The 27,070-nt window shown below is 36.9% G+C and overlaps 1 protein-coding gene across 1 annotated transcript; it reads right to left on the bottom strand.

The window, feature by feature from the left end:
• Positions 1-793: 793 nt before the first annotated feature.
• On the bottom strand, positions 794-22,210 carry LOC127525199 (filensin). Its single transcript, XM_051917575.1, has 8 exons — positions 21,771-22,210; positions 19,877-19,937; positions 18,964-19,059; positions 11,416-11,502; positions 8,191-8,304; positions 6,173-6,393; positions 5,577-5,668; positions 794-2,637 (listed from the first exon to the last, which is right to left on the bottom strand). The coding sequence occupies exons 1-8, from the start codon at positions 22,157-22,159 to the stop codon at positions 1,703-1,705; spliced, it is 1,995 nt and encodes a 664-aa protein (XP_051773535.1). The 5' UTR covers positions 22,160-22,210; the 3' UTR covers positions 794-1,702.
• Positions 22,211-27,070: the final 4,860 nt, after the last annotated feature.

Below are 27,070 nucleotides of genomic sequence, written 5' to 3' on the forward strand. Positions count from 1 at the left end.
ACGTCTGTATCCCGCAAGGTCAGTTTAATGAAAAATGGATGAGTTTCATTTTGCAACTGGCTCACGCAGAGGAGCAACCTCACACAGAGGAGTGAAAGAGATAGACTGCTGATTTTGAACTAACTGAACCCTGTTAAGGTCTGTTGTTAATAGTATACAGATACTCCAGTGTTTCTGACTAAACATTTTGGTAACACTATATTTCGATGTCTGTTGGGTGAACATTACAATTAAGTGTTAGCAGATATAAAGCAGACAGTCTACTAATACCATAATGAAAGTTAGTTGACATGTAGTTGCAAAGTTACTTATAGTTAGTAGAATCTCTAAAATGGACCATCGAAATAAAGTGTAATCAAAATTTTTATATGTTTAAGCTGCATTGTCATTTTTGTCGGCTCTCATTCATTTAAAATTAATATGATAGTGGTCTTGGTGGTGTGGATGCAGCATCATACAAAGTTATAAATAGCAGTGAAGAAATACTGTTTTCACAAACTTATTCGTCACCCATAATTGATTTATTCTACAGAATAAAGTAGGGGGTTAAACTGAGGTGCCGAGAGTGAGTAGAATGCCATGATCTCAACATGGCAGTGACCTTATGTAGAATAAAACAACTTTTCCTAGAACACTCATATGACTAAGTAATCTTGAGTGAGTGAAAATCATTTTATTTGTTTCAGTGTAAAACTGCACCTTAAAATCCAATGGTTTCTACAACATTGCATTGATTCTAAGAACAGTGACAGTGCCATGTAATGACTCAACTAACAGACAACACAAGGTGAGATTTGTGGTTTCGATGTTTATTTGTGGTGCAGTTATTACACATCAAGACTGTGGTGGGCAATGCTGGCATCCTTAATTGAACAAAATAATAGCAAATAAAACTCTAAACATTTGCTGTAGTTTGACTTCAGGGTAAGAGCAAAAGAGGGTGATAGTGTACATGTTAATGGGGTAGATGTATGACTGTGTTCCAGAACTTAGGATACTACCTGCCTAGGCAGCATTTTAAGACCAGATGCAATTGCTGTTCCAAAAGGTAGGCAGCTTTTCGCTCGCTGCCTTTTATGATACCAGGACTTCAAAAAATTGCAGCATTGCAAGTATCTTTTGCAGAGAAGGCAATCCCAGAGTAAAAAATATCCATCCAAGATGGTGAATGAAGCAAGAGGAAATGCAAAATCTAAAATATAAAACTAAAAATGTACTATTTAACCTAGTATTTGTAAGCCATAAATTTTTATGGTTCGGTTTTGTGAGCATTGTGTTGTTAGCTTTGCAACATGGTAACACCAAACTCTTTTGAAATCTTTTTTTTTTAAAGCACAGATTCACCTGTGCACAGGTAGCTGCCTAGGTAGAGCATTTCAAGTCAACCATTTATGAAGTTCAATACCAGTTGCTGCTGCAAAGGCAGCTCACAAGGTTTTGGAACAGAGCCTGTGAATCCAATTGGAACGGCCAAGTAAGGTTCTCCATGTCACGGTTCTTAATCATCTTTTGTGTGAGGGGGGAGATGGGGCAATTCATTTTTGGCTTCCCAAGTTTTCAGACAGTAAAGGCCAAAGGCAATGGTGCAGGAAGTTAACAGCAGCACTAGGAATCTCGTCAATGGCAGGCAGGAGGCAAAACCGGAGCAGGTCCGAGGCAAGAATGGATAGAACTTTCGGAATGTTTCATTGGCGGGCATCGCTCAAGAAGATCTATCAGCATGTTTCTTTCTACTAGTCTTCTCGATCATGGTCTCCACCACTGTGGTTGTCTCTTCATAGCCTTTCACTTTTTTGTCAGGCGAGAGCTTCTCCACTGACTCCACTACTTCGACCTTCTCATAACTCATGGAGTCAGGGGGGATGGAACTGTGCGATGGCATGGGTGGAGGGCCTCGGAAACTTTTGGGATCCTCTGGGGACTTGTTCCTGCCGCCACGTTGGGGTGAGGGCTGCCTGGGGCCTGGAGGAGGACTGGGGCCTTTGTTGTCATGAGGGCCTGGTGGTGGACTGGGGCTTGGTTCTGGTTCTTTCACCTTTGGATGAGGCTCTCCATTTTTGGACTTTTCCTTCGCACCATTTCCACCCTTCTCCCTGTCTTCATCGTCTTTTCCCTTCTCTGGTTCCGAAGGTGTGGAAGGGGTTAGGGGTGTTGGTCCAGATAGGGGGGTAGGGGGAGGTGAAGGTGTACCTTTCCAGTAAGGATCGTAAGGCATCATGTCATCTTGGATTGTAACATAGACGTGACTGGCAGAAGGGGTGGTCGAACAGAAGCAGGGGTCCAGGTAGCTAGAGTCACCTGTCACTAGTACGTAGCGTCCCTTGGTGAAGAAGTCAGCGATCGGCTCGGGTCTCCTCACCCGTCTCATGCGATCACGTATCATATTGCAGAGTGTGTCGAAGGCCTTGCTGATCTGTGCACCATCAGGCACATCCTCACGAGGATCATGCTCCTCTCTTCTCGCCCCCTGCTCCTCAATCACTTGTTCTTTCTCTTCCTCCTCAAATTCCTCTGCTGCCTTCTCCTCAAGTCCACTAGCTCCTTTGGAAGTGATCTCTTTCTTTTTAAACACTTTCTTAGCCAAGTGCTTCTGACGAGGCTTTACGTTGGTGATGTCTTGGATGGCTTGGGTGATATCTAACAAAAGCAAATAACAGATGTGATTTTGAAGAAATGTTGGTGTAATCTGAGGGTCAGTCTTGTTATGCAAATACTGTGTGAACTCTGAAACTTAAACAATTACTAAAGTATTTCAATCAAGGTGCATATCAGTCTTTTGGAAATATGCTCTGGCCAATCTGAGGCATGAAACATACTCTCAAACAATTGTAGCTACAACTCATATTTTTGCAATGGTATGAATACAATTGGGTTCCGGGGGGAGTATGGTTGCAAAGCTGAAACTTAAAGGAATTGATGGAAGGACACCACCAAGAGTGGAGCCTGCAGCTTAATTTGACTCAACATGGGAAACCTCACCCAGCCCGGACACGGAAAGGATTGACAGATTGATAGCTCTTTCTCGATTGTATTCTCAACACTGCCTCATGGGGGTGTTATAGCAGGCATTAATGTATACTGTCTTCTTCTACTGCCAGTTTTCTCTTTCAGGTCTTATGGTGGAGCATCTATTTGAAGAGACTCCCACTTAACAAGTTAGAACACATCTAACCACACGCAGTTAGATTTTTCTAACCGCTCGTGCTCTGTACACTCAGCTCACATGTGCACCTTAATGTTACAATAATTAGTTTGTCCACAAGGTGAAAACACTGCCCAGGCCCATTGTTTCCTCAGTCGAAAAAGAAACCAATGAGTAACAACAACAACGACATAACAACAATAGATGGCCACATTGATGAGCGCTTGTGTGAGGGGATTGAGCGATACCTGAAACTCTAGTTTAAACAAGTACAAAGACATTTTATCTGTGATAACTTCTGGAGAGAAATAGTGCAGACAATGAACAAGGATGAAACGTCAGAACTAAAGTCTACTTTGGGCTTAAACTGAAAACACTTTTGCGAAAGCAAAACTCTAAGTCTGATTGGCCGACTTCTACAGGTTTTCTGTAAACCTAGTGTGCAACGATATTTAACGGTCCACCAGGAAACAAAAAGACATGTTTACAAGTTCCGGGACTGCAGCAATGAACACTTTAGATGAGCAACTAAATGCTGAATTTAAATAGGTTTGTGAAGTGCACGGCTTTAAAAGACATTCAAGCATTTTGTTGAAGGCACCTAGTTTAATTTAAAAGAGATGTGTTAACACATTTACCTATGGGATACATAAAAGTACTATTTTCATGGCTGACATTTTGGATTTCCAGGTGATTTTATTTTATTATTTGCGCATCGTCTCACATCTACAATGGAAAATCGGGTCAAGTACCTCACTGAGAAGGGATATCTGCGGCATAGGTAAACATGAAAGTACTAAGAGTCTGTTATAGCAAAACTACGAATGGTTACTTTGCTATGGAAGCTTGTTTCTGCCACAGAATAATAAATATATATATATGCGACTTTTTATCTCACAATTCAGACTTTTTTTCTCACAATTGTGAGTTTACGTCTCGCAATTCTGACTTTGTTTCTCAGAATTGCGTGATATAAACTCGCAGTTGCGAGATATCAAGTCAGAATTGTGAGTTTATATCTTGCAATTCTGGCTTTATAACACACAATTGCAACTTTATAATCACACAATTCTGACTTTATAACCTGCAATTGCGAGTTCATATCTCACAATTCTGACTTTATAACATGCAATTGTGACTTTATGTCACGAAATTCTGACTTTATAACTTGCAATTGTGAGTTTACATCACACAATTCTGAGAAAAAAACGTCAGAATTGCAAGATGTAAACTCGCAATTGTGAGAGGAAAGGTCAGAATTGTGAGATAAAAAGTTGCAATTACCTTTTTATTTTTTATTCAGTGGTGGAAACAAGCTTCCATACTTTACAGTGGGCGGTCCTTGGCCAATATCAGCAGCTATAGAGCCCAAACCTTACGTCAGTAGGCAAAGTTCTGGCTACACAAGACTAGTTAAAGGGAACTAACTGGATGGAAAGCGATATTGAGGACTTAGGGCGAGCCTACAATTGATTATTACCAAAATAATCATTAGAGATAATCATTTCTAATCATAACAATCATTAGAAACATTAGAGAAACACATGGAAAACACATTACGGTCACACTTTATATTAAGTGGCCTTAACTACTATGTACTTACATCAAAAAATAAGTACAATGTACTTATTGGGTTCATTTTGAATTGCAAAACACTTGTGCTGCTATTGAGGTGGGATATGGGTAAGGTTAGGGAAAGCTTTGGTGGTATGGGTAGGTTTAAGGGTAGGGGTAAGGTGTAAGGGATGGGTCAATAGTGTAATTATAAATGTAATTACAGATGTAATTACATGCAGGTGTTTTTAAAATATAAGTACAATGTAAAAACATGTATGTACACAATAAGTGCATTGTATCAAATGATTAATTTAAATGTAAGTACATAGTAGTTAAGGCCACTTAATATAAAGTGGAATTTATTTTTTTAGAGACTGTGTGGTGTCTTTTCATTTATTTATTTTTTATTTAAAACTGTGAATTTTAAATATGAAAATGGTAATATTTTATACAAATATAAAAATTGATACCGACAAATGTACTGCATAGTAAGATTTACCCGGAAACAAAAACATTATACATTCAAACACATGGGCAAAGTGTGACATAAACCATTTTCTTTCTTCTTACGTGTTGTGGCTCTTAACAAACAGCAGTTACTCGCTACGGTACCATGAGCGCAGACATAAAGGTCATTGTCATTTATCATTGTTAACAGGGCCAATGCAAAGATCTTAAAGGCAATTTTATTATGCTTCTAGATTCAGCTAGCCTGAGAGAGACTGAGTGAGACAGAGTGGGCTTGATTGACAGCTGAGTGGGCGTAAATCTTCATTCAGGCCAGCAGCTGCTGGCTGTTAATTTGTTGCCTGTAAAGACTATCACAATGATGCAGTCATGTTACGTAACTGTCCCACCCCCACCACCAGACTCTCACCTTTTCCTTTCCTGTTCATGCTAGGACTGTGGGTGCATTTATAATTGGTTGTGAGGAGAGTAATAGGTGTCCCAATTATCGCTGAATTCAATCTGTGCCAGTGAGAGGGAGAAATACAATTAAGCAGCCATATTAAAAGATTCTAAAACATCTGAAAATATACAAAGCTTATCAAACACAGAGTGTGTTAATGAATGATGCTTGAATACATTTAGCTAAAATATCTATAATAGGCTTTAATTACAGGTTAAGAAGAAAAAACATCTTGCTGAGATTATAGGGTAAAATGACGATGTAGTTATACTGCCACTATGTGGCAGCTAGCCTGCCCTGACACAAATAAGAATCCTTTTTTTTTTTTTTGCTTTAAATAATTAAGTCTTCATGCATTTGTGCAACTAATACTATGAAGATGACTTTTTTTGGCCAGTACAGTAATAAGAAACACTGGTGCTTAATCGTCATAATAAGATAATGTGACAGAATTACACATAAATCACAGATTTTATATGTACAGGTGTCAAATATAAAACTGTGTGGAGCATGACTGTCATTTCAGGATGTTTTCATGAGCCTCATATGAGTGTAAGACTAACCTGTTGTCCTCATTCTCGATGATCCTCGTGTACCGCTCGAGTTCGTTCTCCAGAGAGCTCTGGTATATGGCCAGCTGTCGACACTTATTGGTGTATTTCTCCAGTGATCTCTCAGCCTCTTCGATCTCCTTCCTGAGAGTCTCGATTTGTTCGTTGTACAGCTGGATCTCGTCGTCGTAGCTCTCTTGTGTGGTCTTGATGGTTTGTTCCAACGCAGAGGTCTAGAAAAACACATAGGACCCTGATAACTCATGAAAGGGACGTGTGATGTTACACAGTCTAGTTTACAAATGTTTAGTGAGAGTAAGACATGTAGAAGAAAGATAAAGTATGCCTCTATAGGGATGGGATGCAGACTTGATAGTGACTAATGTACCTTATATACAAACTACTGTTCAAAAGTTTAGGTTTGTAAGATTTCTGGTTTGTAAGATTCACTGTTAACTACGAATTTTCCCTCAATAAATTCCTAATTTACTGCTTATTAATAGTTAGTAAGTCAGTTGTTAAGTTTAGATATTCGGTAGGATTAAGAATGTAGAATATGGTCATGCAGAATAAGACATTAATATCTGCTTAGTAATTACTAATAAACAGCCAATATTACAGTAACATGCATGCTAGTAAGCAACTAGTTAAAAGACCCTAAAATAAAGTGTTACCGATTTGTTTATTGTTTTGAAAGAAGTCTCTTCTGCTCACCAAGGCTGCATTTATTTTGTCAAAATACAGTAAAAACAGCAATATTGTGCAATATTTTTACAATTTAAATGAACTGTTTTCTGTGTGAATATATAGTAAAGTGTAATTTATTCCTGTGATCAAAGCTGAATTTTCAGCATCATTACTCCAGTCTTCAGTGTCACATGATCCTTCAGAAATCATTCTAATATGATGATTTGCTGCTCAAGAAACATTTATGATTATTATCAATGTTGAAAACAGTTATGCTGTTTCAAATTTTTGTGGAAATGTTTTTTTTTTTTTTTTTTTTTTTTTTTTCAGGATTCTTTTTTCAGGATTCTTTGATGAATAGTATTTATTTGACAACTTTTGTAACATTATGTTTATACTGTCACTTTTGATCAATTTAATGTATTCTTGCTGAATAAAATGATAAATTTCTTTATATATATATATATATTCTTTATTCTATATATATATATATATTAGGGATGCACCAATATATTGACCAATAATTGATACCGATTATTGGCCGATAGTTTAAAAACAGCTGATAGTCAGGGCCGATATATCATGTCAATCTAAAGAGGGCAGGAAAATGCACTGCATTTGTGCTTTGTGTAAAGAAAATGCTAAGAAACCAGTTTGATGTTCAATATTAATAGTAATTATATGAATTAATAAAATTCAGAAAGGTAAGAAATGTTAATTTAATCTTCAGAATGTAGTTAATGTGTGTTAATTATTAATTTGAGTAATGTGTTTGTTTATAACTGATACAAGTTGATGAAATGGAGAGAATAAAGGTTTTATTTGCATTTCTTTCAAAACATAATAATTAAAAATATAAAGATTAATTATTAATTATAATGAAATTATCATTCATTTAAAAGAAGGTATAAAAGGCAGAATCCCCAAACTATCTGTATCGTTATCGGTATCGGCTTAATTCATATATGGATTAGTTTTACGATCTCTTTATGAACTTTTTGATGTGTCAAAGTGGTAGTTGCGTAGACTCAGAAATCTCTCAGATTAATTTAAAATTACTTCATTTGTGTTGCGAAAGTCTTATGGGTTTGGAATGACATGACAGTGAGTAACTGATGCCTTTTCTTTTTTTTTCGTTTTTGGGTGAAGTCTCCTACATGTTTGAATAGAAAATTAATTAAAGGGTTTAAAATTCTGTCCATCATTAATTTGATTATATTGCCTACTGTATCACCGCCCAACAACTGAAGCATTGTATCTTTGTTGAAGTTCACTTAATGCTTAGAGCATTCTCTGATGGTGTTATGGTTATTGCTGTGTCTCTGAATCCATCTCTCTCCTACCTCGGTCTGCAGTCGCTGCTTCTGAGCCTGCAGCTGACAGATGGCGCTCTTGTACTCCTCCAGCTGGCTCCGCAGGGCCGGCACCCGCCTTTGAGCGATCAGCCGCTCCTGATCCTGCAGAAAAGCAGCAGGTGACACCCTTTTTAGTGTAGTTATGATCAAAGTACGCTTGTAATCTGATCACATATAGGTCGAACATGTTTCTCTTTGACTCATGTCACTGTACACCTTCAAATCCCGACACTGACTTTTCTAAAAGGGCTGAGACGCTGAAGGTCAAACATGCCCACGAGTCTTTATTAAGAGAAGAATGATTACCACATGGAGGATTCAATTATTAAAGTATTCACTAAAAAGAAAAAGGTAAATCACTAACTGACAAGTAATAAGACATTTAAGACAATTTTAAGGGAATGATATCTTATATATATATATATATATATATATATATATATATATATATATATATATATATATTATTCATTGCTGTACCACCAACTAATGAAAGTGCAATTGTTATTACATTTAATCTCTTAAAACTGCCTAAACTGACAACTCAGACTCCACTTTTTATAACTCCTACTTACAAATCATAAGCAATAAACCTGCAGAATCCAGATTTAATTTTCCTAATAAAGCTATTACAGGTTTTCATGGTTGTGTTTGTCCTTTAAAAAACAAGGAGATGTCAAGGACATGAAAGGGAAATTGGTTTTAATAGTTTGTCACCCAGTCGCAGCACCCATTACCACAATGAACAAGATATTAGCTTAAATGCTTGTATTTTATGTTTGCTAAGGCAAGCATTGCTATTATTGCTATTATTAAGTGTTATTCATTTGAACAAACACCTAAAACTAAGTATTAGGCTCAATTTTAGCTCATAACATACCCAGCAACAGACATGATACTTCAAAATATTTGGGCTTTTTTGTGCTATTTCTTTTCTAAGCAATCAGACTTTGACCTGTCAGACTATAAAACAACCAAAACTATTCCACAGGCTTTCAATGAAAGAGGGACCTTTTGACTCGGGCCAGTAAACAACCGTCAACAACACCATATCAGCCACACAACAACACATACACACAAACTTAAAACAGCTTAGCAACCATATCAGGACATAGCAACCCACTTTAGCAGTGTGCTTTGCAAAGGCATGCACCATTCACATTTGGCTCAGAACATGTCATCATTTAGTGTGTACTAATACTGTACAAACAGTTATACTCACGAGAGAATACAAGACGGTGTGATTTAGGGCTGGGCAATATGGCCAAAAAAATTATCACAAGAACATTTTTCATATCAGTCGATATCGATAATCATCACTCAATATAAATATATCAATAATATTCAATATGAATATCTCACATTTCTGCCACAATACCATGGTGCAGTTAGTGTTACTAGAGTAAATCCATAGTAAATGATGGTGATTTGTAGATTGAAAAGCCTTCTGACTGTATCGTTGCGCAGTGTTTCTCCTGTTTCATCTGGCTTTGAACTAGTTTAAATCAACGAGACATTTGTGTTTTTTGCTGAATTCAAGCGCTTCTCATTGGATCTCACAGCGCTGTTTAGTGGTTGCATGACAGTCACTGAGACCGATCATAGAGTAACACCGTGTCTACACTGAACGCGAGCGGTGCGATGCGACATGACAGAAGTTAATAGAGTCCATTATAATCAGTGACGCTGTCTACACTGGATGCGGCGCGAGCAACAAATCTTCGACAGTAAACAGATGCCTCGTTCTATTTATGATGTAATGACACAAAGGACAAATGCCTTGCAACGGGTGCTTTGTCGCGTCCAATGTAGACAGCTTTTAGCCATTGCGACACGGATGTAAACACATCTGTTCTAGTAAGCTTGCGCTGCCGTTTGAACTTTGAGCTGAGAAGAAAATGGTCCGTTTCGCTTTTGCCATGTAAACATTATATCGAAAATATTTATCAATCTCTTGTTATTGTTATCGAGGAAAATTATATCGCGATATTTATCATTTATCTATTCTTCAGTAACTATTTATTCCACTTTAGACATTTTACTTTGCAACTACATGTCAACTTATTCTACTAACCCAAACCCCAACCAGTCTACTACATCATACTCCAATGACTGCTGGTTGAAATGTTGTCAAGTTACTTATAGGTAGTAGAATATCTAAAGTGAACAACTGAAATAAAGTGTAACCTATTCTTTTTTTCTGCAGGACCAAAAAAAAAAAAAAAAAAAAAAGAAAGAACAAAGAAAAATCACAGGTACAAATTTATCTGACCAATTTTTCCCCCTTGAGGTGGTTTAAAAAATCTAACAGTTTGAGTTTTCAATTATTAAGTAAATATTTTATAACAAAAAAAGTTAATTTAAATTCAGCATATATGTTTACATCTCAACTGCTGCAATTAAATTGTGTAAGCAGCATAAATCACATACTGGTGTTGCACTGGTCATTTCACTCCCTAATTATTGTATCGGCCACTAATATTCAGATCATTTATAGACAATTAATATTCAGTAATATTATCGATTAATCTGCAATGACAGTATCAGATGAGAACAAATTTGAACTAAAATGATCTGGATAATGACAGTAATTCAGCTATAAGCAGTTCTACAGAAGACAATAAGTTTCTTTCATAATTGATTTACTTTGCAGCATCGACACTTATTGATCTGAACTGAATCAACATTACTGATTTGAGCTGAATAACAACACTGCTGTGTTCTGCTCAGCTGCTTTACAGCTGAAATTGAAATTTTTCATAATTGATGAATTCTGCAACATCAACACTGTTATTTTCTTGTTTATTAATGTGAAGCTGCTTTGAGACAATCTGAGAGTAACTTGACCACTAATAGAGACTCCTTAAAAGTTTGCCCTTTTCTTTTCTAAAACTAATATGAACAAATACAATTAAAAAACAAACCAAAAAGCAAAAAATGGGTTCTACAATGAACACAACAGACAGACTGCAGTAAACGTGTGCGTCTCATGTCTGTGAGGAAGACAGTGAGAAGCCCTGCTGCTCTCGAGCGCAGAAGAACGGCGATAAAGGAAGATAAAGGGTGTCATCGCTCAGGGAGCCTGATCACTCAGGGCACATTCAGAGCGCCACGCTAATTTCACTGGCACCGCTGCCGCACAATTCTTATTCCATGTGACACGCAGAGAGTCAGAACGGGCCTGAGGCGCTGTGAGCCACAAGGTCACCCTACCTCTGAGACGGACGCGTTCGCCATGAGGGGAATAGTCTGGTTGATCTGATGCAGGATGTTTAGATACGTCTGGATTTCAGCAAGGTTCTGTGGAGGAAAACAAACACATGGACAGGGATCAATGTAGGTGGACATCATGAGTGAGAGAGACTGTTGAAAGGTCAATTTCATTACAGGAGGAGATACCAGGTGTTAGAGGATGCACATCCTTTAACACCTGGTATTGTTTCCCTTGAACAATATGAAGAAAATGATATATAGATATAAATTACATGTGATTGAAAAACAAACTATCAAAGCATCTAGTTAAGTGCTTCTGTCCCAATGATAGGGTCTCAAAACCAGTTGAGAACCACTATGCTACATTACTCAATTAAAATTAAATGTTTAAAGTTGACTTGAAATGGAAGCTGCGCTAGTCTTTTCTTCCCTATTGTGACGTATATCGAGTGAAATGCTTCTGGAACAAGAACAAATGTAGGGCGGGGCTTGATTTTGTCTGTGGGGAATTGATTAGATGGTTGTGGTTTGCTATTGGTGGATCTAGTGTGAGTGACAGGTTGCCCCGCCCTCATCATCAGAGAAGAGAAGAGATGCTGCAAGAGGGAGGGGAAGATTACGAGGAACATGAATTTAAAACAATAATGATGTATAATGATTTATAATAATTACTGCAATACTGCAAAAAAGTGAATTTTGATTTCATGGTGATTTTAATGAATGGATTAATTAATTAATTTATTTATTTTTTTAGAGCTTGGAAACCCATGATTACATATTTTGAGAAGATAAAGACTCTCCTCCTTACATTAATAAATATAACTAAAAGGTTTGGAAAGACGCTTTGGTTTAACCAGGATCACCTGTGTCATGCTTGATTTTAAATAGTCATAATATTATATGTACAGACCACAAATATAATAGAGATTATTTTTTTATATGGACATGTTTATTTGTGAATGTGTACATTTATGTTACATTTTATTTATTATTAGCATCACTATTATTTATAATAATATTTCTATGTACAATTTAATTATTAATTTTGGCAGAAAGGGTTCATATGAATTCATTTGAATTAGCCACCAGTTCTCCAAAAAATTAAATTAGTTACGAATTACCATGAAGTTGTGTTGGAAAAACCATATAATATTCAATGTGTGCAAGTTGCAACATGTCCTCCAACCAATACGCCCATATACTGTAGGTTGTTTGTCACTTCTATGAAATACGACCCATAGGAGCGTTTGCTAAAGTTGCGCCCCTATCGACAACAGGACACTTTCATTTTAATGCATTGTACCCTTTTTATCTGCGTCATATTTCGATCCCAGGGAATGCATATGCTCATAGTGTATATGCTCAATAAATCACTAAGGGTAGGTTTAGTGTTGGGGTAGGTGTAGTCGGTAATAAAAAAATGAGTTTTGCTAAATGGAAAGAGGGCGCATGACTTTAAAACGTAAATATAGGTCGTAATAAGGTGCTTGAAAAAATGACCTATAGGGTAGTTTTTTTGTTTGTTTGTTTTTGGAAGACAGTCTGGTGCAAACCTAGTCCAATTGTACGGAGCCCCGCACATAACATGCAAGTAAAAAAATTAAATGGCAATTTACTAATTTGTTCCCTCAATTTACCAAATTGTGTGCACGACTTACTAAAGCGTTCTCTCGATTTACTAAAACATGCACACGATTTACTATTTCATTCCCTCGATTTATAAATCATGCAGATGCCTACTATTTTTTTCCTGCATGTCATGTCTGGGGCTCCGTACAATTGAGATTTGGATTAAAACCGAATATTTTGCAATGCATCTTAATTTGAACATTCAGATCACAAGTAGTTGATGTGACGCATATGTGATGGCAAACAAAGTTTGCAATATTGTCTGAAACTGCATCCAAACACACTTGCACATTTTACTCACTCTTTCCTCATATGATATTCATGTGTAGCAAACAGTGAATGATTAAACGAGTCAGTGGCTTTAGACACAGTATGCATGACTGCGCAAAAAGCATCTGTCATTTATGTTCTCTCATGCGCCTCATGAGATGTCTTGACAGACATGAGCAGGAGAACGAACAGCTTCTGGTTTCCCATCCTCACTTTCCACAATGACATCTACTGTACTCTCAGTTGTCATATGAGCAGGGCTTGACATTAACACCTGTCAACCTGCCAAATACGAGTGTATTTCAGCAGTGGTGTGTAACGCAGTCACTACTAGCCACTTTGGCGGGTTAAATTTTAATTTATATATAGCCTAAAAATACATTTTTAAAAGGCATTTGAAATAATAAACTAAGAGCAATGTTGTCAAAAATATCAATTTTTCGAAACATATCGATACTGAAACATCTGAAACGCTTCCAATACTCATTTTCCGTAGAATAGTTACACGATACCAGCTGCTCTTTCTCTCTCTCATCTCTCCGACAGCAAGTCGACACACAAACCCTCCTCCCCTCACTCACTCGTTTCATTTGCTCCGGATGAATATTGTTGGAGTTACAGGGCTTGAATTTCAGCATGAGATTGTGCATATTGTGCAGAATTTTACTCATTCCCGCAGATTTTGCGCTCACATCCAAAGTGACCGAGCATTAAGCCTCCTCTCAGTATTAAACTGAGTTCTTTTTCGCTGCTTATTGCACTTAAACAGTCAAATACACACAAAATAATGTCAAAATGCGGGTCTTAGCGAGTATTCACGTAAACCCAGTCAGTTATGTTTTAACGCATGTGTAACAGAATAATGGATCAGTGAATTAGCTAATATACCTGCTGCCAAATTATGAGATAATAAAAATATCTATATGGCAGTTTCTCCCCATGGTATTGATGTCAAAAGGCTAGTAACTTTGGAAAACCACTAGCCACAGTGGCTGGTGAGCAAAAAAAGTTCATGTCAAGCCCTGCATATGAGAAAATCATTTGGCATCTTGCTGATGCTTATATAATTACTATACATTGGCAACTGACAAATACTGACAACACTAGCTATGTTTCCATATCCACCTATTTTTATGCAAATTTTGGGATATAGCTTGTTTGCAATCACATGATTCTGATGACGTGCAAAATTCAGGTGGAGGGCAGGAAGTGAAAAGCAGAATGAACAAGATGAAGGAAAGATGGAGTTCTTAATGTACTGGTTTAGACACAATTACAAGAGAGGTATAAACAGAAAATCACAACATATGTTGGACGTGATCCTTACGTTATAAAGAGGAGCGATTTTTCTACTGAATTGGAATATTTGCCTGTAATCAAGGCTGTAAGCAACTTCTCCAGTGCCCGGTTGCATAAAGCACCTCAAGTTGTTCCCTTAAGTATGAGACTTAAGGCGTGATTTCCCCTTACCTATGGGAATGGCTTAAGGGTGTTGCATTTATATATTTGATATAATCCCTTAAACCGCTAAGTGTTTCACAACAGCGACCCAGGTTTTGCTGTAATAAAATTCGATTGTTGCCATGGACACGTTATTTGTACGTATGGTACATATGTAATGTGATCAATGTTTATGTGAATAAATGCTTAAATTAAAATGTTTATCATATGAAGTGGCCGATCATGAAGACTGAAGACTGAATCTGCTCACTCCGTGAAACACTTAAAGGGTTAGTTCACCCAAAAATGAAATTTCTGTCATTAATTACTCACCCTCATGTCGTTCCACACCCGTAAGGCATTCGTTCATCTTCAGAACACAAATTAAGATATTATTGATGAAATCTGAGAGGTATATGACTCGCCCATAGACAGCAATATAATCAACACTTTTAAGGTCCAGAAAGGTACTAAAGACATCGTTAAAACAGTCATGTGACTGCAGTGGTTTAACCTTAATGTTATGAAGAGACGAGAATACTTTTTGTGCGCACTATATTCAACAATATCTTCTCTTCTGTGTCATTCTCATATGTTGTTTACGTCCAGCACTTCCAGGTTCTACGTCAGAACGCCGACTCATTATTGGCCGGCTCCTGCGTCATCATCACACTCATGCGTTGTACTGATCACGTGATCAGCTTTAGCCAATACTGAGCCGGCATTCGGACATAAACACAGAAGCACTGCACTGTGTGTACAATGTAAACAGTGTAGGAGAATGACAGGGAAAAGAAGAACCTGGAAGCGCTGAACCTAACGAAGGTCTTACGGGTGTGGAACGACATGAGGATGAGTAATTAATGACAGAAATTTTAAGGTGAAGTTTTCCAAAACATATGTTATACTAAGGAAAATTACACTTAAGGTGCTTTATGCAGCTGGACACAGACATCATCCTACTCCAGAAAATAAATGTAAGCATACAAAGCTATGGAGGAATACTACTTTTTTGTTAGTGGTTTCATATGCAGGTTGTATTAACTTTTGACAAAGTGGTCACTGCACACACAAGCATTATCGGCTCCTCCCGACCGCAGACGCAGGATTACAAGCCACTTTTTCCTGCGTTTTTTCAGTCAATTTCTTGCATTTTTCCCCTTGATTAACAACTTTTGGTACATGATAAAAGCTCCTTGTGGTTTCTCGGCTTGATCGATTAGAGCGACAATAAACGACGCAAAACATAGGCATTTCATAGTGCTTCCCTATGAAGAAAATCACTTCCTGCAATCCTATCTGCATCCCTTGCCACCACATGACGTCATGTGCAAACTTTTGCATAAAAACGCTGGATGGAAACGCAACTTACAGGCGCTTAGACTTATGTATGCACCCAATTGAGTCAGATACATGTTTTATCCAAAAAGAAGAGACACGCAGAAACTATGATGGAAACACATTTATCAAATAAATCCCTCGATGCACAACAAAAAACTTTGCCTCAGCAGAGGATGTGTTTGCACACCAGTGGACCAATCACATCACAGCATCTCAAATGTTGGTTTGGTGGTTCTAAAATGTCAAAGTCTGTCATCAGAATGATTTGGTTTAATTCCCTCCAGAAGCGTCTCACACGGTTGTGTTCTCAAACACCAGCATCCGAACGCAAGAGAACATGACAGTTTATTGTGTTTCATCTGACGCTCTGAGACCAACTCATTTATGATGAAGGAAAAAAGAGCCTGATTGCAGCAACTTACATTTTCATTATTAATATTTTGTGCCAATTTCCCAGGAAGTGATGGTTTTCTCTTGAACACATGGGATGGAATTCTAATTTTAGGCATTAGTTAAATTCACAACTTTGGATGTAAAATAACTACTGACAACAAACAGATCCAAATTCATCAACTTTAAAATGACAGTGCCGAGTGTCAGTCCAACAGCATGTAAATCAGATTTGTGAATAATGTCTTTACTGTATGTCTACATTTTGTATAGCAGTATATCTACTGTTTTGTCATTTAAAACTTCTTTGTTGTAGTTGAATGGTGCACTTGTGTCATCTTATCTGGTAGCTTTTTGTGGCTTTCAGTCTATTAGCTTTGAGGCTAACATCTATATAATGTAGTAAAAAACATTTTGGTAACACTTTCTATGAAGACCATGCTTATAATGATTTATAGTCATATTTATACTTATTTATAAGTAAGTATTACTATCCTACAAATATATTTATAAAGACTCATTAAGATCTATACTGCATTATAAGAACAGTTATAGATACATTTACATTATTTTTTATAATTATAAGCCATGCATTTGCTTTTTCAATGTGCATGCTCATAATCCATTATACACTGATTTATAAATGATCAAATATAAAATAGTTGTTTGCTGTATCAACTAGTTATCATGTCTTTAATGGCTAAAGTTTGCATTAGAGGTGATGAATTGTAATTTTGATTTGTTAAAATCTATATCTCCTCAGCCATTCACATGGTATTGCTTATAGCAGTTTGGAATTATACTTTAAATATTGTTAAATATTTTATACTTAAATATTGTTGCAATGTTTTGCAAGTATGTAACATTAAAAAAAGTTACTTTGTATTAACTGTTTGTATTAATGATTTCTTTTTCTTTTTTTATTACAGGAATTGTTGTTCATTAGTTACATTTACAAGTAAGCAACTTAAAATGTAAAATAAGCACATATTCGTGATTTCTTAACATTTGATTTATGTTTTCACTTTACTTAAAGCCAACAATGATGCATTTATAGAGATTAGTAACTATTATTACTCACAAAAAGTATTTATAAGAACACAACATGGCTATTAATAACAATATATTCACTAATTTGACAGAAATAAATCTGAATAAAAAGTCATTGTAACTATAATATAACATTAGGGCAATGCCAGCTGCATCTTTATAAATACATTCATGGAACCATATGACTGACTAATTAATACTTATAAATCAGTGTATAATGAATTATGAACATGCATTGAAAAGGAAAATGCATGACTTATAAGTAATTATAAAAATAATATAAATGTAACTATAACTGTTCTTATAATATAGTATAGGTCTTAATAATTCTTTATAAATATGTTTATAAAACAGTAATACTTACTTATAAACCCAAACCCAACTTCCTGTTTCAATAGGAAATATGCCAACACAAGAAAGAAAACTGCACTCGTCAAGCTATTTCATGGAGTCTTTCAAATAAATGTCAGATGGAGAATATTACTGATATTCATACTTTTAATCTGTCTTAAGCGTACAAATACTATTTGGGGTCACTGGACAGCATTAAGCTTATTGACAAGCATTAAGATTATTACAGAATTATACATTTACAGTATATTAAACAATAATACCATTGAGACTTCAATCACTGCTAAAAGCAGCATTTTGGCTGCTGTGTCATGTTTATGTGTGCTTCTGGCTGCTCTGTCAAAGTTTCTGAAATAATCTACATGTTGATGAGAATATTCTGGCATTCAGATGCTGAATGTGATGTACAGCACTGCTGATTAAACAATGCACAGCCACACAATGGACTGTCACTGTACGGCTCTGAAAAACACTGCTGACATCACATTTAAAAGATGGTCCAGTGCCAAATTCTGCTCTCTGAGAGAACAAATGTAAGCTCAGCACAAAAAAAGAAAACCCTTTCAACAGCATTAATAATACATTGCATTTCTGTGAAACAAGATATTCAATGAGAACAAAAATGTAATACTTGGTTTCATCTAGTGCACTGAAAGAAATCTGGTGTAAACAGTTTTCACTCAGAAATTGCAAATTACAAATTACAATTACAAAGAAAAACCAAGTAACAAATTGAATTAAACGTGACATTTTGAAGTAGAAAAACATGCAGAAAAAAAGGTCATTTTTGATTTCATGTTGACTCACTATTGTGCAAGACAAATTGTGCGTGAGAGATGGTGTGATCTTTTGTAAAGGAATAATTGTTGTCATTTCAGTTTGATGTGCTGGAAACATCCACTGGTGTGCGCTTTAAAACATCATTTGTTTCAAATGCTATTAGTAGGTGCATTTACTGTACCATGGTGTGTCATTCTCTGTACACTTCTGCTGGCAACTGACATTTTTTGCAGAAGAACTTTCAAGAAGCTACTTGAAAAGACAGAAGTAGAAATAAGGGTTATAGTTGCCTCCTACCTTTTTGTGCCTCTCTTTGGTAGAATTGACGTCGTCTTGAAGGAACTGCAGTTGGATTTGATACTCAAGATTCCTCAATAGCACTGTGTCGGCTTCCTGCAAACACAAGAGCAAATGGACTCATAATTGAAACTTTCTCTGGAAAACGTTGTGCAGAGAACAGTGGTGGTGGAAACATCTGGTTCAGCAAGACATCTCTCTCCCTGATTTTCAATGAAATGGTTTCTAGCATGTTCCTCTTTAAGATTCCTAGGATACACTTTATTTTAATGTGTCTTTGTTACACTGTAATTATACACTTAACTACTGAGGAATATTAAGTAACTACATGCACTTACTATAGGGGTAAGATTAGGGTTTGGTTTGGTTTAGGGTTGGTTGCATGTAATTATGCAAAGTTTACTGTTATTAGTAACTACATGTAACATATGTAACAATGACACTGTAAAATAAAGTGTTACCATGTTCAAAAACCTTCTTTTTCCTATATTTGACATTGTTGCAGTTTGATCTTTCCCAGTCTGTCAGTAACACTCTGTTTTAAATTAATGTCTGCTAAAAGACCCCATTTGTTATTGCCGAGAATGCAATGTGCTACAAAACAAACTGTAACAATGCACAAATTCAAGTTTAGACAACTAAAAGCCTTTGGATTTGCAAGAACTGGTATAGATCATGTTTCTGACCTTAGGCTTGTTGCAAAGCATCCTGAGTAGCTTACAGTATTGCATGTATAAAAAAATTACAAGTCACTTGAGTCTGTGTTTCATTGATTTTACTGCTGCTAAGGGGGTTTGAAGCACTTCACCTTGTGCCTGTGAACAGCCCTCTCCTGTGGTTATATCACTGGAGATTATTGCTTTATAATCGCCTGAGAAATTGCAGGTCAGAGAATGGCACAGTATATTTGTACCTTATTGAGCTGTTCCAGCGTGTGCCGCATCTGCTCTTGGTATGCACACTCATTTCTGTATCTGTGGACAACAGAGAGTATTTCAAGTACAGTCCATCACAGCAATCATGTATGTTCACGGTTTTATTTCAAGGCTCTTTCTAACCAGGGAGTGTTATTGATCTGCTCTGTTCTGCTTTCATCAGTGGAGTCTGATGTCATTTCTATTGTCCATAGTTCAGAGGTTTCTTGGGTGTTATGAAGCATGCAAACATGACTGATTCTCATTTATTTTTATTACTAAAAAGTTAATTATTGCCACTCTGGAAACAAAGTTTTCTTATTGAATCACTGAGCATCTTTGAGGAAAAATTAATTACAAAATTTGGTCACAAATTATATTAGGTGTCTTTAAGTACTATGTACTTACATAAAAAAATGTTATGTACAATGTGCTTATTGTGTTGATTTTATATTGTAAAACACTTGAGGTGGATACAGGTAAGGTTAGGACAGGTTTGCTGGTATGCATAGGTTAAAGGATGGGTTAAGGTGGACTTACAGTGTAATTACAGATATTAAATGTATTTTTAAATGTAAGTATACTTGTGTACAATGCAAAAACATGCATGTACACAATAAGTGCATTGTATCAAATGATGCACTTATTAGTATTTTAAGGCACTTGATATAAAGTGGGACCCACGGTTTTCCAAAGTTAGGTTAGCGGAATCAAATCTGAGTTTTAAGGCACTTAGTAGCATGTAAACTAACAATCTGAAAATCATAACTTTATGTTATATTTTGTTTTCTGAGGTTATGTCTGGTAATTAATCTGTATTTTGCTGTGTTATTTTTTCTTAAATAGTGTTTCTTCTCTTCTCTGTTAATATTATATAATCTATTTCAGGTAAACCAGCCCCTAAACGGTCCTTAAAACGTCTTTGAATGTACGTGTCAGTCAGACAGTCTCTTTCTGTTTAAGGAGTTTGTTCCTGACCAGAATACACTGCAATGTGGAGTTTATGCTGTTTAGTCAAAGGTCTGTTTGACTGTCATACTTGCTAAAAAACAATCAGTTTAATATTTTGTATTGTTAATAATAATATTAATGGCTTGAATAGATCAGTTTATGTAGATGTTACCACATGAGTAAGTCAATTGACAATATATTTCTCATAGAGTGTATTCTGGCATCCTTTTTTTTATCAGTTTCATAAAGTCGACTGTAGATTTTGATTCTTTATATCCCTTTATCTTGATATTTGGTCATTTTGATATTATTGGCATTGGTCAATAACCATGCCAAAGGCCCGTTCACACCAAGGACAATAACTTTAACAATAATGATAAAGACATGGTTCTAAAAATCAGCAGAGTCCCCACCACAACTATAACGATAACGACACAGACAAACGATATCTTTGGAATCACTTTCACAATGACATTTTTTCCCAGTTGATGAACGCTAAAAACATTGATTAGAATCCATCCTGCTTTAAAGAGCTTGAGCATTTAAAGAGACAGACGATAAAACTGCAGCACATGCTTATAATAAACAGAAGAATATCATCGGATTATATGGCCGCTAGTATAGTTATCTTTATAGTTATCATTCTTGGGGTGAACGGGCCTTAACTCTCCCTTGTCTTGGTTTCAGATACTACACTCTAAAACCCGACCGCTTGGTTTTTTTTTACCATTTTCAATCCAACTTGGATTGTTTTTAACCCAGCATTTTTTAGAGTGTACCAATGTAGTAGTCAATGAACAGATTTAATAATTTTCTTGTCTTAAATCTATTAATTGGCACATTTTTGCATTATTCCCACTACCCTTCTGGTTATCAGTCATCAAAAAGTCTTTAACAGTTAACCACAACCTTATACGCTCTTCATCTGTCACATTTTCTGACCTGTTGTTGTACTCATCCAGCATGCGTTCGGCATCTTTCAGCTCTCTCTCCAGCTTGGCCCGGTCAGACAGCAGTTCTCGGATGCGCTGCCTGTTGACGCCGATCTGCTCGCTGAAGGCCTCCTCCAGTCCGGCCACCTCCTCCATGCGCTGAAGGGTCTCCAGCTGCTTGCGGAACACAGCATTGCGCTGCTCCAGCACGCGTGCCCGGTTGATGTAACGCGCAAAACGGCTGTTCAGCTCCTGCAGGCTCTCCCAGCCCGGGACAGTCGCTGTAGAGGGCCCGCCGGCCGGAGCCGACTCTGTCTCTGGGCTGCTGGGCTCCTCGACGACATCGGAGCGCTCGTACTTCTCCTTGCGCACCTCACGCAGGATGCTGGTCTTCAACATACCGTGTGCGTGATGGTTCCACCTCGACAATCTTCAACTAAGTGCTTTACCCCTCAGTACCTTTAGTGTGTGAAAACTAGGGTGCTCACCCTCCGCTGTCTCATGCTAGACTAAACTCTGCCCGTTCGGGCCACGGGGCCAAATAGCTAAAACACTGGTGTTTCACATGGTGTCCCAATGGATTCTTCCAGTGCAGTCCTGTGTGCATAAGGCCAGCAAAAGCACCATCATTGTCGAGGGCTTTGCCGTGTTGAATGATCTTTTGAGTTCTGCTTTTGTTTCCAGATCAGCAGCTCTGTCTATGATCACAATGACACGCTTCCACAGCCCTCTGTTTGACAATGAAAAATTGCAGGGCCTGCTGTTTTAGGGCACACGAAAAAACAAAACTTTTCGACTACAGTCTGGCAATGGCACACACACAGCCAGTACTTTACTACACGTCATGTCAATACATCCATTGGTGTACCCACTGATAAACCTCATGAAATTGATATCTTATTGCATGGAAATAAGATTGTAAATTATTGCCACTCTAAAATTAATTTCATTCAAAGACTCAGTAGCCTACAGTGGGCTCCACAAAATATTGGCATCTTGGTAAATATGAGCAAAACGGACTGTGAAAATTTTGTTTTTGCAATTTCTCCTCTTAGTCTTTCATTCAAAATATTCACAAAATTGATTAAAGTCAGATAGTTGAAATAATAATAATAAAAAATTTTTATCTTATATATGTATTCCACAATTATTGGCAACCCTTAATTTAATACTTTGTACAACCTTCATTTGCCAAGATAACAGCTCTATCTTCTCCTATAATTCATAAAATGGTCGATGAACATATAGCAAGAGATCTGAGACCATCCCTTCATACACAATCTCTCCAGATCCTTCAGATTCAGAGGTCCATGCTTGTGGACTTTTTTCTTCAGCTCATCCCACAGATTTTTTATGGGGTTTGGGTCAGGGACTGCTATGTCCATGGCAAAACCTTCATTCTGTGGTCAGTGAACTCTTCTGCTGTTATTTTGAGATGTGCTTCGGATCACTGTCATGCTGGAAGATCCGACCGCCGCCAAGTTTAAGCTTCCTGACAGGGTCAGTCAGGTGTTGATTTAATATCTGCTGGTACTTATGGAGTTTATGATACCGTGTGTCCTAACAAGTTTTCCAGGGTCTTTGGAATAAAATGAGGCCCACAGCATTAACGATCCAGCACCATACGCCACTTTACATACTTCACATGCTGTACTTTTATACATGGCTATGTACGCCAAACCCACATCTGGTGTTTTTCCAAAAAGCTTTATTTTGTTCTCATCTGACCATTTAACCCAGTCCCACTGAAAGGTCCAGTAATGCCTGGCGTTAGAATTTAAAAAGACAGACAACAAACCTGCAGCACAACTCATGGCGTTAGGTGCATGAGATGCTGTTTGATGTCACCAAAGGCTTTTTACTGCAACCTTCCCAAACAGGTTGTGGCTATATAGGTGAGGTCTGATCATAGTTTTGGAGTCTTTCTGACCCTAAGACCCAACTAGCAGCTGCAATTGTCCAAATTTTAATGGATGACTATAGGAATTTGGCCTGTGTGTCCTGTGAAACAGGAAGTCATGTCTTAACACTTAAAGGGATAGTTCACCCAAAAATGAAAATTATCACATGAGGTGTATATGACTATCTTTTTTAAGATGAACACATTTTGAGTTATATTAAAAAATTAAAGCTGCAAGCAGAGATGAAAGGGCCCTCACACCCGGGCTCACCGCCACCTGGTGGCCTTAGGAAAACAGTGAACAGTGGGCGATATTCATTTAAGCGGATAAATAGAGGAGAAGTTTTGTCATTTTGATGCACCACAATTCCTGCTGCCAGCAGGTGGCACTTTGACTATAACTGAATATTGCCATGTAAATGTCTTCAGGACTATTATCAAACATGTAATAGCAATTACAATAGGGTCCTCACACCATCGGTGCTCGGGCCCTAAATATCCTGGCTCTTCCAAGCTTCATAATGGCAGTGAATGATGCTCCTGATTTTGAAGTCCAAAAAAGCACATCCATCCATCATAGAAGTAATCCATACGACTCCAGGAGGTTAATAAATGCCTTCTGAAGCGAAGTGATGGGATTTTGTAAGAAAAAAATCCATATTTAAATAATTTGGTTTTATAAACCAAAATATCTATAGCTTCCGGCAGACGGCCTACACAAATCAACTTACACCAAAAGAGTAATCTCTGACCTGACGAGTAAATCATGGGATAATATTCATTTTTGGGTGAACTATCCCTTTAAGATAGTTCACCCAATCTATCCGGATGTTTTGGCTCTTTTAAAAGTCAAGATGGTGACCAATAGGAGGTGAGCTTTATGAAAGTTATAAGCTATAAGAATGTGTTACAGTAGCAATGTTTTTTATCCAAAGTTACAAATTTAACTTATCCTCAAAACTGGAATATCACATTAAACATTTGCGAATAAAGCAATGTTTCCATGCCATGTGTTCAAAGAAACAAAACGTATCTTCTTTGGAAATTAGTGCAAATTATCAGCAATAAAAATGGAAGTTGCTGCAATCTGGGAAGAAACTGTGGCTCTTTTTTTCTGCATCAGAGCATACAGATGAAACACACTAAACATTGTTATGAGGGAGGGAATTAAACCAAATAATTTTGCTGACAGTTTTTTTTTTTTTTTTTTTTTTTTTTTGGGCAATATCCCAAAATTTGCTTAAAAATAGGTTGATGGAAAGTGATGGGTAAGGGGTGTTTTAAATGTCCTTGCTCATGGTAAAATCAATGTAACACACAGCCTTGAGTGTTTTAATCCTTATGTAGTTCAAACATTTAGGTTTGAAAATAAGTTTCAAGCCTGAAGGATATACAGCAAACCATCTGTACTATGAATACTTGGGCAGTTTTAAAAGGGATCTGAAGGTTGAATGGATGTAGACTTTTCTAAGTAGTTCCTAAGGTTATAAACTTAAGTAGATCCCACATTTGGCTGTATTCATTTATTTTTTCTTTCTTTTTTTCTGTAAAATCTAATTTTTTGAATGGTAGAGTCATCATGGTTTCCACAAAAATATGAAGCAGCACAACTGTTTTCAACATTAAATATCTATTCTGAAGGATCACATGTGTAACACTGCAGGTAAGGAGTAGTTTAGGCATGGATCTTTATGCAGCAATTTCTTAAACAAAAACAAGAACATAATCCAAGACGAGGAGATGATGAAAGTACAACAGTGGGAAAACAGCACTAAAACAGCTTTGGCAAAACAAAGACAATAATGGGCAAAGGAAGACTCACACAAGCCTATATATACACAGAGTAAACGAGGGATTAAACAAGAAACAGGTGAACTTAATGGGTAACTATGGAAACACACTCAGAGATCTATGCTACATTCAAATTCCATAAAAGTGCTCTTTTTGAGGTGAAAATGTGGATACTTTTGAGTGTGTAGCAGAAGTTCAGAGTACTCAAGTTTTGGGATGAACTACATTGTGCTATCGCATAATTATGTACATTGTCACCATAAACTGGCATGTCAATCATCCTGTCATCCTCATTTCCACACTGCATATTTTATTTCATTAAATTTACACTACCTACTGTACTGGAGAGAAAACAAGTATCATGTTTATTGGTCAGTCATGGATCTTTCATGCAGTTTTTTGCATAGCGATGCATGTAAAAGTTAAACACGTCTGTTTTGCTATTGTGTTATTACTGTTCGTATTTTTATAAAAGTTCACAATATTGTTGCAGATTGCAAATAAATATTTTTCATCAGATTAGATATTGATGATTAAAATCTCAAACCCCTTTCAGGGTGTCTCTACTTAATGTGACAAATGTGACACTGAAGACTGGAGTAATGGCTGCTGAAAATTCACAGGAATAGATTAAAGTGCCCCTATTGTGCTATTTTAAAGGTTTCTAGTTTAGTTTTGGAATCTCCTACAACAGGTTCACATGCATCCAAGGTCAAAAAACACTTTAATTTTCTCATTATTTCCATTGAAGCATCAGCTCTTTTCTCACAGTGTCTGAAATGGTTCGATCAAAGATTCAGTCTCTCTAAACTCCACCTTTTTGAGATCTGCTCTGCTCTGATTGGTCAGATGGCCCAGTCTGTTGTAATTGGGCAGAAACCAAACACTCATTAGCATATCTGAATTTCAGCTCTTCCTCAGCACTTGATAAACAGTGATATGAACAGTGATGATGGCGTCCGTATCAATTCCAGCACAAGTCTCATCCTTTGGCGTCGAAATGGATTTGAAGTGGATCAAAATGTATTTGTTTTGGCAGCAGAAAACACTGTCTTGAACAACACGAATCTAACTCTTCCAGTCTCAGCTACAACTACAGTGTTTGAGGGCGGGGCAAAGCTGACGCTGTTCGCTGGCAGCCAATAAGCATAGACTGGCATTATGCAAATTAGTTACAAACCTGCGTAGGTTCAGCAGGAAGTGAAACTGGAATTACTGACGACTCGTTTCAGCAGTTCAGAATCAGTTCAGAATGGATTCTTTCTTTTGGGAGACAAAAACTCCATTTATCTGCACTTTGATATTTGAAACTTTGCATACCTATATTCTATATTTAAATAGAAAATATATTTTTTTAAATTGTAAAAATATTTCATAATATTACTGTTTCTATTGTATTTTTGATTAAATAAATGCAGACTTGATGGGCATCAGTTGAAGAGTTGCATTGAAAAAACTTTTGACCACTAGTGTAAGTGTTTTATAACTGTTCACCCAGTCATTTTTAATCCACTTTTGTTAAAAGGCGTTTGGAGCTAATCAGCTGGTAACTATCTGCAATCTGTCTGGCACACCAGGGCTCTGTGGCCCCGTTCAGGTGAAGGTGAGTCATCCACATC

This window comes from Ctenopharyngodon idella, chromosome 13, assembly GCF_019924925.1.
Source record: "Ctenopharyngodon idella isolate HZGC_01 chromosome 13, HZGC01, whole genome shotgun sequence".
In the NCBI taxonomy this organism is placed as follows: domain Eukaryota; kingdom Metazoa; phylum Chordata; class Actinopteri; order Cypriniformes; family Xenocyprididae; genus Ctenopharyngodon; species Ctenopharyngodon idella.

Excerpts from the sequence above, each read along its gene's own strand:
- LOC127525199 (XM_051917575.1), bottom strand. The coding sequence starts at position 22,159 with ATGTTGAAGACCAGCATCCTGCGTGAGGTGCGCAAGGAGAAGTACGAG. Across the intron at positions 11,503-18,963 it reads CCAAAGAGAGGCACAAAAAG|AACCTTGCTGAAATCCAGAC; the intron begins GTAGGAGGCAAC and ends TTTCCTCCACAG. Across the intron at positions 5,669-6,172 it reads ATCGAGAATGAGGACAACAG|ATTGAATTCAGCGATAATTG; the intron begins GTTAGTCTTACA and ends TCACTGGCACAG.